This window comes from Myotis brandtii, unplaced genomic scaffold (genome assembly GCF_000412655.1).
Source record: "Myotis brandtii unplaced genomic scaffold, ASM41265v1 scaffold83, whole genome shotgun sequence".
Taxonomy (NCBI): domain Eukaryota; kingdom Metazoa; phylum Chordata; class Mammalia; order Chiroptera; family Vespertilionidae; genus Myotis; species Myotis brandtii.
Genome location: NW_005371371.1, coordinates 106,537 through 121,327, shown reverse-complemented (window position 1 = coordinate 121,327; position 14,791 = coordinate 106,537). Strand labels below are relative to the sequence as shown.

The following is a 14,791-nucleotide window of genomic DNA, read 5'->3' as shown; positions in this document are numbered from 1 at the left end:
ACCCTTTTATGTAATGGTGTTTACTTTGAATTTATATTAGTTCACACAAACACTCCATCCATGCTTTTGTTCCGGCCCTCCGGTCCAGTTTAAGAACCCATTGTGGCCCTCGAGTCAAAAAGTTTGCCCACCCCTGGTTTAGACCCTTTAACTGTTGCATCCTTAGTAGCTCTGACCCAGTCAAGCCATTCATGAGTAGACGAAGCATAAGAAACCAGATTTGAGAAGTGGAAGCAGGAAGAGACTCAGACTCATTTCTAGTAACAAAATTGCCTCCCCATGAGGAGAAAAGGGTGTCTGGGAGGGAGGCAGAGCAGAGAGCAGCAGGCAGGTGGCCACAGCCGTGGGACCCCAGAGGCTGGGCGTTAGGATGGACATGAGAACAAACATTTTGAGCTGGTTGATGTGCCATCTTTTATGAGTAATTTAATAATAATTTGTGCAGTTACTGCTGAGAAATTCACGGTTATAAATTAGGCCAGGTGTAAAGGCTAGTCATTAAAAGATTTTGTTAAAAGAAACTGCATTTTTGAAATTCTTCTGTAGTTTCATAATACACAGCACCTAAGGTCAGGGTAGAGAGCGTGCGTGCTAACTGCCCCCTGAACCAGCCACCGCTGAGAAGGGGCAGTAAGTCACATCCACCGAGATGTGCCAGGATGTTCACCTGTCCTCTGCCCATTAATGTCGCTCTGAGCTCCAACAGGAGATCAGTTTCTATTCTCCAGGACATTCGAGGTTCTTGTTTAGGGTTTCAGAGACTTGTGACGTAGGAACTGCAATTGCTGTGCTGATGTGCTCTTAATACAGATATACGGATACAATTTTGCAGAAATCACTGAGAAAATGAGACTCACTGTACTAGGGCTGTTTCCCTGCCAACTTCCCTTGAATGGCTACATCTATCCTGTGCAATGATACACGGCATTTTTATTTCAATGTGAGGAGACTGGCAAAACCCAGTGTCTTCATGGTCCTCTGTGCTTCCCTTGAGCTCACCAAGCTCACAGGGCCCAGAGCGCCTTTGGGCAGCAACACAGGCAAGGTCCCACCGTGGACGGCATACTCACCTGCAGCTGGCTCATTGGCAGAGCTGTCGCCTCACTGCCCTTTGCATTTTATAAACACTAGCACTTACTGAGTACTTGCCATGTGCAAGGTACTCCGCTAAACACTGACATAAATTCCAGAGCCACACAACCTTGAAAGCATTGTGCTGAACGAAAGAAGTCAATGCCAAAGGGCACACATTATTTGATTCTCCTTATGTGAAGTAAGCCCTTAGAAACAGAACATAGACTGGTGGTTGCCCAGGGTTTGGTGGCGGGGGTGGGGGGGGGTGTGGGTAGGGGTTACGGGGTTCATTTTGGGGGTGATGAAAATGTTCTGGAAAAAAAAAGAAAATGTTCTGGAACTAGATAATGGAACTATACCTTTGAACTGTTCATGTTCAAAGGGTGAATTTTATGATATGGGAATTGTATCTCATTAAAACAAGCAAAATGCCCTAAATATCCTTAGGATGCAGGACCTATTATCATCTCTTCCTATTATAAATGAGCATCTTGAGTCTAAAAGGAATCCTAAAACCTGCCAGCAGTCATACAGGTGAGTGCAAGCTATGATTCTGTCCAAATTCAGTGTCCGGCTCCTACCAACTCCTCGACCTACAATCACAGACTCATATGAGGCCTAAAAGAGCAGGGTCCTGCCATCTGCTGCTTGAATTCCCCAATAACATTCTCACCAAGAGGCCACCAGTGGCTTCAAGACTTCCAAGGACGGAGAAGTTACTCCAGAGTATTTTGTCTTACGTGATGGGCTCCAACTCTACCTGACAAGCCTCCAAAGGAGTCAGTACAGGTTTCTGCCTGACATTTCTTATCCAGCATCCTCATCTTCTCTATTGGTACCAGCTGAAATGTCAGCGTTCATGCCCACCCGCCTGCCATTTAGAGGGTGCGTGTGACCCTCATGACCACTGGTCCCCACCACAGCAGCTAAATGGGAAGCTGTCTTCTAGGCCAGGGGGAAGCAGAACCCCAGCCCTAGCCCTGCAGGTTTTCCCACTCCCAGCAGCTGTCCAGCACAGCTCCAGAGTGGCGTGGAGAAAGCTCAAGGCGCTCCTCTCTGTCTCAGAGCCCTGGATGTTCTCTAAGACAGTCCCAGCCATCAGCAGGCTGGCCCTTGGTGGCTCCCAGGCAAAACAGTCCCAGCAAGGTGCTTGCACCTCCCAGGGAGGCTTGGAGAAGCACCTGGCTTTCCGGGGCATCTGAACAGCGCACCCCATGGATGCCCTCTGCTACCTCCTTGGAATTTGTAATTACTTCAAATGGAAAGGTGAAAAGCCAGGTGGGCCAGGTGCTCTGGAGCAAGGCTGCTCCAGATAGCACTCCTCACCTCCCACCAGGGCTATTCAAGCTCTGGGCTCTGCTCCTGGCTGGCGCCCTCTTCCCACTAGCCTACCTAAAACCCTCTTACCAGCCTAGGCCTGTCCCAGCTCCCAGGCCTCCTCAGAAGGCCTGTCAAATGCAGCTCCCACTTCATTCATTCACCAGGTATGAGTCATCTATAGAGCCTGCAGCCCCGCTAGGACCAGGAGAAACAGGAGACCTGTAGACGGGGCCATCAGGAGAGCCTCTGAGATCAGGTACACAGGCAGCAGGCTTGGGAGGGGCTCCAGTCCTCCAAGAACTCTGCCACCTTCCAGGCTCCCAGACCCAGAGAAACTGGAGATTAGATGAGCTGTGTACTCACATCTTGATGCTTCCCAGTGAAGAAGCAGCCCTACAAGGGGTCCTATAAGCATTGGACCCTGCCCACCTTGGGGCAAGCCACTCCATGGCTGATGCACAGGAGGAGGGGCAGCAGCTGCTGGACTCCAGGTAGGTGGCCCCACCCATCTGCCTCGGGCACTAGGCTCCAGGAGAAGAGGGCCTGGAAGGGCTGGAGTCCCTCCTCAGGGTTTGCTTGAGATGGGAGGGTGAAGGGACGAGTGGAGGCAGAGATCCAGATCCAAAGGAAACACAGAGACAGATGCTTTGCCAGACAGATGTGCAAAGCCAGGACTCCCATTCCACAGGCCAGGCAAATGGAACCGCAGAGCAAAGTACAGGCTGAGCACACCCAGACACTCACCTGCATAAAGGTGTGACATTCAGTCACAAAACTCCCTTTGGTGATCTCCTTGAACTTTTCACAGATGTCTGCAAAACTGGTGGCTTCCAAAATAAAAGCCTGATGTTGCTTAATCAGGGTCAGAGCCACCCGGAAGATAATCTTTGAGCCTTCGTTGAACAAACAATCCCAGATTCGAAGCACCGTCTGCAGAGAAACAGACATGGCGCATCACTGCACGGTGATCTGAGCCAGCCCTGGGCCCAGCGAGGCTTGCGACATGCTCACCTCCACGGGCAGGATGTCCACAAACAGGCAGATGAACCAGCGTGACACGACCAGAGTCCACAGGACGCCATGCCCGTCCATCAGGGCCGCCACTGCTGGCAGCTTGGTCCTCACCAGCTCCCCCAGGACCTCCTGGTCCGTCTTCAGGCCCAGCATCTCAGGGCTGTAGTAATCTGCCACAGGGATGAAGAGAAAAACCCAAAAATGTGTATCACTTGTTCCACAACCACAGCCCCTGACAGCCTCAACCCTCGTTCCCTCTCAGCCAGGGAAAGAAAACAGGGCTGTCCCCAGAGGATCCTTTCTAGAAGAGAGGAGGGCAAGGTTAGAGGGAGGACCAGGGAGAGATGCCATGCCGTGTGGATAAAGGGACTCCTGGGAGTGATTCCCAAAGCAAGGCCCCCTGGGATCCCTGGGGGCTCTGGACAGTGAGGCCCTGGTGGGCATTGGTTAAAATCGGCTGGCAGAAAGAAGGAGTGTTTACACACCCATGCTCATAGCAGGATTATTCACAACAGCCAAAAAAGTACATAACCAAGCGTCTGCCTATGGATAATGTGGTCTACACACATAATGGAGTATGATTCTGCCTTTAAAAGGAGGGAAACTGACATGTCCAACAATAGGATGAAGCTCGAGGACATTGTGCTAAGTGAAATAAGCCAGCCACAAACAAACAAATACTACATGATTCCACTTATGTGAGATGCCTAGAGCCTCCGAAATCAGACAGAAAGTAGAATGGTGGGTGCTGGAAGAAGGGAGTGGGGAGCTGTTATTTAATGGGGACAGAGTTCCATTCGGGAAGATGAGAAAATTCTGGAGGTGGATGGTGGTGATGGTTACACAACAATGTGAATGCGCTTGATGCCACTGAACTGTATACTTAAAAATGGTAAAGATTGTTGCCCTGGCCGATGTGGCTCAGTTGGTTAGGCATTGTCCTGTGCACCAAAAGGTTGCCAATCCGTCTCCTGGTCAGAGCACATGCCTAGGTTGTGGCACTATCCTGGTAGGGGGGTGCAGGAGGCAGTCGATTGATGTTTCACTCTTACATTGATGTTTCTCTTTCTCTCCCTCTCCCTATCTCCCAAAAAATCAATATAAAATATCTTTTAAAAATGATAAAGATTGTAAATATCATATTATGTGTATTTTATCACAATAAAAAATAAAACTTTAAAAATCTGCAGGTGACAGCTGCCTTTCCCTGTCATCCAGACTGAGGGAGAGCCCAGCAGCCACGGACATGCCGCCCTTGGTGGCTCTGCCCACCCGGACTAAGGGAGGCTGGGGGCGCGGGAGGAGCAGGCATAGGGCCACCTGAGCTGCAGGGACAGCACTGCCTGCAGCAAGCTCCTTCCTGGGAGCCAGAGAAGCTTCAGGGTCGAGGTGGCCCATGGAGGATGAGGGAGCAGGCACAAGCGAGCCTGACCCCAGTGCCCACGTGGTGCCATTGTGCCACCCCCTACATACACGGAGTAAGGAGAGGTGGGGCTCGAAGCAGCTGGTCCCTCTACATCGTCCCTCTGCATCCACTGCCTCCCCAGAGTGGAGGGTTTAGGTACACAAATTAGTGTCACAAAACATTATTTTTAAAAATTTGGCCTAGCCCTGACCGGTTTGGCTCAGTGGATAAAGCGTCGGCCTGCAGACTAACGGGTCCCCAGTTTGATTGGTTCGATTCTGGTCAAGGGCATGTACCTTGGTTGCGGGCACAGCCCCAGCTGTGGGTGTGCAGGAGGCAGCTGATCGATGTTTCTCTCTCATCGATGTTTCTTACTCTATCTCTCTCCCTTCCTCTCTGTAAAAAATCAATAAAATATCTTTAAAAAAATTTTTGGCCTAAATCATAAATTTCTAATCCCACAGCTGGTTGGTGAAACATGTGCCCTTGATGGGGTGGACTTGGGATTTCAAGGACAGTGGCTGCCCCAGCCATGATGGCTTCTCCAGCATCATGCCAATGCCTCCCGAGCATCCTGGGGTCCTCTGAGCATGGCCACACTCTTCCTTCTTTACTGGTGTTTTTTGTTGTTGTTATGAAGGTGATACATGCCTCTGATAAAGTTGAACACTACAGGAGAGTAGCAGGTGAAAAGTCAAAGTCGTCCCCTAGGTAACCACTTATCACTAAGCAGTCTGATGGGCCTCCTCCATACTTGTAATGCCATGTCACACATGGACATATCTTGCAAATAGGACCCTGTCATACATCCCTTTGCAAACTTCCCCAACACCTTTCTGCATCCTCATGTACATGGCCTGCCCTCTGGTGAGGTGCCTTCGCAGGGATATGCCATAACCCACTTCAGTGGCTCCTGGCTGATGGGCGTTCAGGCACTGTCAACCCACATGCGTGTGCTCACGTGTGCAGGGGAATGTCTACACATAGAGCTGCTGGTGAAGGCTCTCTTCACTGAAGTCTCAAGGAGTCCTACATGCTTCTTCCAACTTGAGGGCGGAGGACACTTCATTCTATTTACCGGAAATTCTAGAAGGATCTAAATGTCCCCACCACGCTGAATACAGAAAGGCAGAGACAATATTAAGTCTAAAATTGTTCTTGTTCATTCCCAAAGAAGGCTGACAACTTAATTTGGAAAATTTTCTTTTACTCTAGTAGCTTGGGGACCCCAGGCTGTCAAAACATGGAAAGCACAACCCGCTAAGGCGACCTCATGGTCGCTCTGCTTCTCCCATCAGGGCCCTGAGCACCGGAGGGCAGCCAGCAGTCCCTACAGCTCTGTGACCACTCGCTCAACAGACAGAAAGACCAACACTGCCAAGAGCATGTCCATCTTTTGACTGGACATTTGCCTTGCCAAAAAAATTTCCTAGCTTCTTAGTGTGATGTATTATAATAATTTTAACGCCTAACTTCTGCTATAAAAATGTAGCAGGTAATCTATGCAATAGAATAGACACATTCAGCATGCCGCCCAGTCTCTCACCATGGCAAATGAAATATTTTGGTTAAAATAGTCATCATAAATATTGACACAATATCACAGTCACATTGCTAGTTTTCAAAGAGTAAGCTACAATAAACTGTTTAATACTGAAAATAATTTAATAGAAGCCAATTTGGTTATAAAACACCAGGGATTTAAAAAAAAATTCTTCCCTTTCATACATTTGGAAACTTGGAGCCATTTACTCTCTTTCTCCTTTTTAATTCGGCAATATTCTGCTCCATTTGGGAAGAAAGAAGCAGAGATTCTCTGTTCTCCGTTCGAGAGTGTCTTCAGTGCCAACCCAGTTATACGAGGGACATCTGAGAGGGAGCCGGGTCCAGGCGCAGCAGTGATAAGAGGATTTGCCCAGAAGGACATTTAAGCTGTGAGCACAGCACGACCTTCTTGGTTACAGAGACGCTTACAGTAGCTTCCAAAAATAGATGTCAGAGTCACACACCACAGGCCTGAGCCGGTCACCAGGGGAGATCCCTGAAGCCCTCTGTACCTACTTTCCCTCCTCGATGCATTCTGCCCTTGAATGTCGCAGGCGAGACAAACCAGTTCCCTGGAGGTCCCGCCTGCAGCACAGCCCTACCTGTCTGAGCTGAGGAGCACCTGACAGGGCACATTCCACTCTGCACAGGGACAGATAAATCCTAGGTAGGCCCTGAACTGACTCACCTGTCTGGGGCCCCTACTTACGCTTCTCCTGGGGACATTCACCTAGGCAGACAGCACAATGGCTGTGTCAGACACTGGAAGACTAAATGCTGCTGCGGGGGCAGGGCCGCTGCTGGGGTGCTGTCTGGGGTGTGGGAGCTGCTGTGGGGGTGGGGTGTACAGATTTAAAGCGTGCCCGTGGTTATTGCTACGTGAGTAGAAAGTGGTAGAGCTGGGTCCTGGCTGGTTTGGCTCCATGGATAGAGCACTGGCCTGTGGACTGAAGGGTCCCGGGTTTGATTCTGGTCCAGGGCAAATGCCCGGGTTGTGGGAGGCAGCCGATCAATGATTTTCTCTCATCATTGATGTTTCTATCTCTCTCTCCCTCTCCCTTTCTCTCTGAAATCAATAAAAACATCTTAAATAAAAAAGAAAAGAAGAAAGTGGTAGAGTTGGGATTCAAACCCGTGAAGTCTAATTTCCAAATGGATGCTGTTCAGGCCAGGGATGAATGTCAGCCTGTGAAAAAGCAAACACCGGTCCCCACAGGAGTAGAGCACAGGCTGTGGAATACTATGGAGGAGACCCTGTGGGTAAGTTAATCAAGAGAACACAAGAAACACATCCTCCAGTGCAGCTGCGACAAAGAGAGTCCGGTGCTCCTCAGCCTGCTCCACCTTTGCTCCTAAGGGTCTGTGGGCCTCCCCCCGCCCCCCGCCCCCCTCCAACGTGCCTTATCAATCCTCATCTCGGCCACACCTTCTCGCTTGAGCTGGGTTATTCTGTGATGAGCAATTAACAGCCTGTTTCCCTGTGTTTCAACGGAAAACAGGTTTGACCAGCTTTTCAGGATGCTAATATATCATTAGTTCATTATTGCACTGATTCATTACTGGAGGCAATTACCCCCTTTACTTCTTGAAGTAGGATGGGCACCATTAGCACTAGGGGCTCGGAGCCTGGTCCTGGCCTCGCTTCTCTGCAAGGCTCAGGAATCCTCTTCTATCCACAAAGTGAATCTGCTTTTTCTTTTGCATCAGATGCCTTGGTGTGAGTGGTGTCTAATCAGAAGAGCCACCACCGGTTCCCAGGAGGTCTGCTGGAGACTGCATTCTCGGTATAGATGTATGGAGGCCAAGTTTAGCATGCATTGTTTGCTAGTGCTTTGTTGCTTTGGGACCATAAGAGGCATTTAAGTGTAAAAGTGAAATCCTTTAAGTAAACCTTATATGAGTGACTTAACTTTTGTACAACTCCTAGAGGTGGTAGTGCCCGAGGAAGGCTCCTGAGGCCAGCAAGGCGTGCACAGGACCATGAGTTCTGTGATTTTGTACTCTGCTCTGCGTCCTCTGTGAGAAGTCCACAACACAATGTTGTCTTCGGTCCTAACACTGACTTTTACCCCATTTCCACTGCTCTGAAATTGGGATGTCACTTGCCTAGAAGTGGTGGTCGTCAGGTGGCTATGCTGGCTTTGACATCCTACGTCAGTGCTGTTTAAATCTGCATTTCCTTGCTCACAGGAGAACTTGGTCATCTCTTCGTAACTTTGTTGGCCATTCAGGTTTCCTATTTTGTAAAGTGCCTATCTGCTTTTTCACAAAAGTCTGAATCCATCTGGAATAGAAATAAGGATCTAATTTTGTCTTCTTCCATATAGATAGTCAATTGTCACCAAATGATATTTCAAATAGTCTTTCTTTTCCCCATTAATTGAGACATCTCACATAGATTCTAATAGATTAATAGGTCAGTAGACCAGTTGACTTCTGGCCTCTTTTCTATGTATATATCAATACGCTAATATCACACAATTTAATTATTATAGCATTATAATAAATCTCCAGTATTCTTCTCTCTCTCCCCCTTTCCCCCCCACACCTGTATTCTTCTTTCAAGCCTTTATTAGCTTGGCTTTGCTCTTGAGTCTTCCATATAGTTAAGCCATCCTTGAATTCCTGGTATAAACTTTCTTTAGATAAAAAAATAATACTCCATGACCATCCCTGGATTCAAGTTGTAATTTATTATTATTTAAATTAGGATTTGTATAACTGCTCATCAGTGAGATTCACCTGCATGACAACAAGGTTGTACCAGCTTCATAGCATAAATTGATGAGTAGTTATCATTTTCTATTTTCTACAAGATTTAGAAAACATATAGGAAATACCTGTTCCTTCAGTTTGATGAGATTTTATGTCTGTGAAGAGATTTTTGTATGTCTGTCCATATGCCCATTCAGATGCTCTATTTTCTCTCAAGTCAACTTTGTTTTTCTCAAAAGTATCCGTGTCTTCATTTTATTTGTAGTAAAATCAATAGATTTTCAAATCACAGCAGATTTTTCATTTCTAAATACCTTATCCATTATTTTATTTACCAATCTTGCCAAAGGTTTATCTATCTTATCAGTTTTCCTAAAGAACCAGTTTTTGTTTCAGTTCATCTTTTCTATTGGTTCTTTGTTTTGTTTTTAATTTTCACTCTTTCATTTGTGAAATTTCACTCTTTCATTATATATAAATACATAGAAAGAACTCTGGAAATACATATACCAAATTGATGATAACATGATAATAATTACCTCTGAGTAGGAGAGAAATGGGTGTTAGTGAAGGAAGACTATTACTTTTTATCTCATAATAACTATTATATTTTTGAACTTTTAAAATGAGAATATATCTGCATTTTTTTTCTGTAATTAAAAAAGAAACAAGTAAAAGCAGGATAACTGTGGCACTATAATGACCTAGTTTGTGCAACGAGAATTCAGATAACATGGCATGCAGCTGCCTCTGCCATTTGGAGAGCTCTGCAATGGCAAGAATAATCCCTTTTTTCTCTCTCAGAGTCCTAACATTTTTATTGTGACATTTTCTTTTGTTTTTGATGGCACTGCAGTTTAGTCTGACTGAACCTAATAATGATAGGAAATGACATTTCATGGATTTAAAAATAAGTCTCTGTAATGACACTGCCACTTCAGGAGCAATTTGGAGTCTTGCTCTTATGTTTTTCTAAGTCAGCATTTATTACCTGCTAATAATCTGTTGCAAAAATTAAAGGAAACCTCAACTGTAATTGGAGTTGGGAAGGCCTATCGAGGGAGCTATCACACCTTACCACTTGAGGTCAACTACCCCAAAAAGGAAGGCCTCAACTGCAGACCTCAACAGGAAGAAAGTCAACTACAGACCACAACACTTGACTACTTTAATACTCCAGCAGATTCTCCCCCTGCCCAGCAACAAGCCCAGCCAATGGAAACGTCACAGCTTAGCCAATGAGAAGCCACCATCACCTGAATTCTTACTTTCCTTTAATGAACTTTCACTTTTCTTTTGCTGACTTCTTTGTCCCGCCCTCCTTTCTATAAAAGCCTTCTATCTTGTATAACCCCTCGTAGCATCTCTCTACTTATTAGATGAGTTGCTGCTTGATTCATGAATCGTTTAATAAAGCCAATGAGATCATCCAATGTACTCAGTTAAATTTTGTTTAACTATAGAGGAGAGACTGTTCCATGAAATGACTGCTCTCTGTCCCTTGAGCTGGACCCAGGCTAGAATGGAGGTTGCTTTATGCAACCCCCCTTTAGAGGCTATCTGATCATCACGGATGTTCATTCTGATATAAATCGGTACCTCTCCCTTGCCTCCTGCTACATACTGGTCCCTGGAGCAGGTTATTATCCTGACCTGGTCAAGCATGTAAATTAATTTCCTGTACCTGGTAGCGCTGACATACCCATTGCTATTCCCCTTTTTATCCTATATAATTCTCTGGCACCAAGTGGCAGAGGGGTCCATTTTGTCTTGCAGCTGCAGAAGACATGCCTCAAATGTAAGTTTCCCTAAATAAACTCTATCAATTGCAAGCCTCTTTCTTCGGTCTTTCCCTGCCCTCCACTTATTGAGGTAAATTTTCAGTCTCGGGGCTCCTCCCTTGGTCTGCGTGTATGAATATCAACACGACATATGTTACCTATTTATTATGGGTTGAACTGTGGCTGCTGTTGCTCATTGTTTGACCTCTTACTACGATGGGAATTCCTCCGGGCAGGGCCTTTTCTGGTTTGTTCACTGATGTTTCCCACACCCCCAGAACGGAGTTGATCGTGGATATAAATACTCACTGTAATTCAGTCTTAGGACATAACAGAAGCCAACGGTGAATATGTTACAAAGCTCTGTCAATATTTTATATGGAAAGTCCTGACTCCCTCTTCCTCGTCATTTCCCCACCACTGCAGCTCCGGCCTTCACGTTGAGGCTGGGACTCCCAGAGTCCTCTCCCTTCAGGCTCTTTTCTCACGCTCAGGACCTTTGCACCTTTCCTCTCCCCGTGGCAGCGTCATCCAGCCTGGCCTCTGCATGCCCACTCCTGAGCCCTTGTTAATGGCCGCTCCAGAGCATGAGGAGGGCCCCATTTCCCTCTCTTTCCAGATCCTCCCTTTCTTTAACGGTGCCGTCCAGGTTCACTCTCCCATGAGGTACATGCAAGGTCTTAGAGTCACATAGCCGTGGATTTGAACCCGGGCTCTGCTGCATACAGCTGTGGGACCTAGGCCTTAAGTGCCCTTCTCTTTAAAACGGGTTTAATAATTGGGTCTATGTGGTGTAGCTGCTCTGAGGATTAAATGAGAATGTAGGCACAGTTTAGCATGGAACCTGAAATGTGCTATGTGCACACCACGCTCATTGTCTTCAACATGGAGACATGGGAGCCGGCTCTCCAGAGAAGTCCCTGGACACTGTCCTGGGCGGGTCTAGCCTGACACAGGGAGGCATGCCTGAGGGAAGGGAGGAGCAGGAAGGGAACTCAGAGGCAGACAGAAAACAAGACCAACCCAGGGCTCACTACCGTGGGAGGCCTGTAACCTCCCAGTCATGAAGACTTCGAAACTATGCTAGTCTTTCAGGACAAACGTGAGGCTCACTGTGACCAACTGCCACCATCGAGTCCTCTCCCACCCGGATGGCTCTGGCCACGTCTCTTTCCAAAGTGATCCTACTCTGCAGCTCATAGTCAACACGGTGCATTACCAAAATCAGTGGGTGATTATTAACATAAAGTATTTAGTAATTAAAACAATATTTATTAATAAATAGAAAGGTGGAAATGTATGACAAGAATGATTCTCACCTTCATAACAGTAATAATAACAGCTGACAATTATTTCGCTCTTACATCCATTCACAAACTCAGTAACAAATACTAGTATATGCATGTAACCAAGTGAACTTCTCGCAGACTTGGTGATCAGTAAGACATACCAAGGCCAAACGAGTCTCAACACAAATGGTACAGACTGAGGAACAGATGAGCCAAGCACACAGTCTCGGCCAAATTCAAGCTCTGAGATGCAGAAATGACCAGCTGCTCTAGCTGGAGCCGGTCGTCTGACATATATTTCTTCTCTTTAACTTCACTGCAAAAAGATTTTAAACCTCAACTCCCAAACAATTCAGTTATATTTTCATTAAATCTTGACTTGTCAGCTGAATCATTTCGATAACATCAGAAACAAGACAGTGAAAGGCATGCAGTATGGATTTTCAACATACCAGGTAGTATTCTTCCAACAAGAGCATCCAGTAGCCAAAAGGATTCTTCCTCATTCTTCGTGATAAGAATCAGATATCCCGCGATAAAATTCATTCCCTGAAATTAGAAAAATGAGAAACAGAAATCCATGTTGAGCTTTAAAACACCATAAGATTCTGTAATCGTTGGGCTGCTTACTACTAACTTCCCATTTCCCTTGCTTTTTCCTAAAACTTGCATAATTCTAGAATGACCTTTTAGTGCAACTTTGGTGATACTAAGGATCTGACATCTGGTGCATTTAGTCCACAAGAAAAGGAAGAAGAAGAAAATGATTACAAGAAACTCTTCTGAATACTGCCTTAGAAAACTAAAATAAAAAATTCTTCAACCTTTTGAAAGCAAGTTGCAATTGATTTCTTAAAAAAAATTAATCTAATAGCATGAAACTCTATATCAGAGGGGAAACTACACCAATAGCCATAGTTCATAAAGTCCATAAGGAACATGCTCTGACACACAAGAATGTTGAAAGAGATTCTTGTGATCGAGGCTGTTTGGGGAAATTCATGGCCAAAGGGCAGATGTTGCTGAAATACTCGACGTATGTGACTCTCTTATCTAAGAGAAGCAGCTAGATGAGGGAAGACCAAGGGAGGTGGGCGCTTAACAACAGTGAGTTAGTGTCATCTCTGGGTGACACGGTTTCAGACTATTTCTATTTTTCTCTTTGGCTTGCCTGTATTTTCTAAAATAAGTATGTATTTCTCTAATAATAAGGGAAAAATCCAACTTTTGTCAACCAACAAGGTAAGTATGGACACGGAGACACCAGGCCGGGAGACCACCATGTGAGCAGGAAGGCAGAGATTGGGTGAGGTGCTTAAAAGCCAAGGATTGCCCGAGACCAGAAGCTGGGGGACGCCTGGGACAGAGGCCCCCTCACAGCCTGCGAAGGAACCAGCCGTCCCACACCTCCATCTCAGACTTCGAACTCAGTGGGAGACGATTCCTGTTGTTCACACCTCTCAGCTTACAGCGCGTTGTCATGGCAGCCCCAGGAAGCTAATACAACATGTATGTGTGTATCTGTGTGCTTGTGTGTAGTGTGTGTGCGTATCTGTGTGTGTGTTTGTGTGTACATATATATTCCAAAAGCCAACATAGATTCTACAACATGTATGTGTGTATCTGTGTGCTTGTGTGTAGGTGTGTGTGCGTATCTGTGTGTGTGTGTGTGTTTGTGTGTACATAGATATTCCAAAAGCCAACATAGATTTGAAAAGCCAATAGAGTGTTGACATCATGCTGATATTTAAAATTATGTGGTTTATTTTTTAAAGCCATTTTAAAAACCCACAAGAACTGTACCTAGAATACTCTTAGGACAATTTCTCAGCCCTCCTGCTTCCCCTTCTGAGAAAGGCAGGTGGAGTCCTTGTTTCAGGACAAGTTAATGACAGTAATAAAAGCTGAGAATGACAGGAATTCTGTCTGGAAGAATGGGCCCATCCCAGCTCCATCTACTTGAAGGCACTGCCTCCGGGCACCAGAGCAATATGAACACACTGATGAATTATTCAGGTGAAGATGAGCAGTAACTATGATGCCTCTTTTGAAAAGGACCTGCCTCACTCCTTCTCCCATTTCCTCTCTGAGCCCCGAGTCACAACACATGCTGACCACGCAGGAATGCAAACTGCAAAGCACCCCCGGGCCCCCCTGCACAACCATTTGTTCAAACCTTAGGAAGGACCCAAACTCCCCTGGCTCCCCGGCCTGTATGACCCACTCTGGAGCCCTGGACCCTGACTTTTGTTCAAACCTTAGGAAGGACCCAAACTCCCCTGGCCTGTATGACCCGCTCTGGAGCCCTGGACCCTGACAGTTAGGTGTATACTTCCCATCAAGATGGGCTTGGCCTGGGCGTGGCTCAGGGGTTGAGTGTCGACCTATGAAACAGGAGGTCACGGTTCGATTCCCGGTCAGGGCATATGCCTGGGTTTCGGGCTCGATCCCCAGTGTGGGCTGTGCAGGAGGCAGCCAATCAATGATTCTCTCTCATCACTGATGTTTCTCTCTCTCTCTCCCTCTCCCTTCCTCTCTGAAATAAATAAAAATACATATTTTTAAAATATATATTTTATTGATTTTTTACAGAGAGGAGGGGAGAGGGATAGAGAGTTAGAAACATTGATGAGAGAGAAATATCGATC

The 14,791-nt window shown here is 46.3% G+C and overlaps 1 protein-coding gene and 1 long non-coding RNA gene across 2 annotated transcripts in view; one reads left to right on the top strand and one right to left on the bottom strand.

Annotated features, from left to right (window-relative positions):
• GRTP1 (growth hormone regulated TBC protein 1) overlaps positions 1-14,791 on the bottom strand; it is a gene marked incomplete at its 5' end in the record, with an annotated part of 30,697 nt that overhangs the window by 959 nt on the left and 14,947 nt on the right. Inside the window, 3 exons of the mRNA XM_014531924.1 lie at positions 3,139-3,324; positions 3,406-3,578; positions 12,596-12,692. Of these exons, the coding sequence (XP_014387410.1) occupies positions 3,139-3,324; positions 3,406-3,578; positions 12,596-12,692 (456 nt within the window). The remainder of the gene's footprint in view (positions 1-3,138; positions 3,325-3,405; positions 3,579-12,595; positions 12,693-14,791) is intronic.
• On the top strand, positions 5,201-11,734 carry LOC106724453. Its single transcript, XR_001360254.1, has 3 exons — positions 5,201-7,025; positions 7,463-7,618; positions 10,094-11,734. It is a non-coding gene; the product is annotated as an uncharacterized LOC106724453 (long non-coding RNA).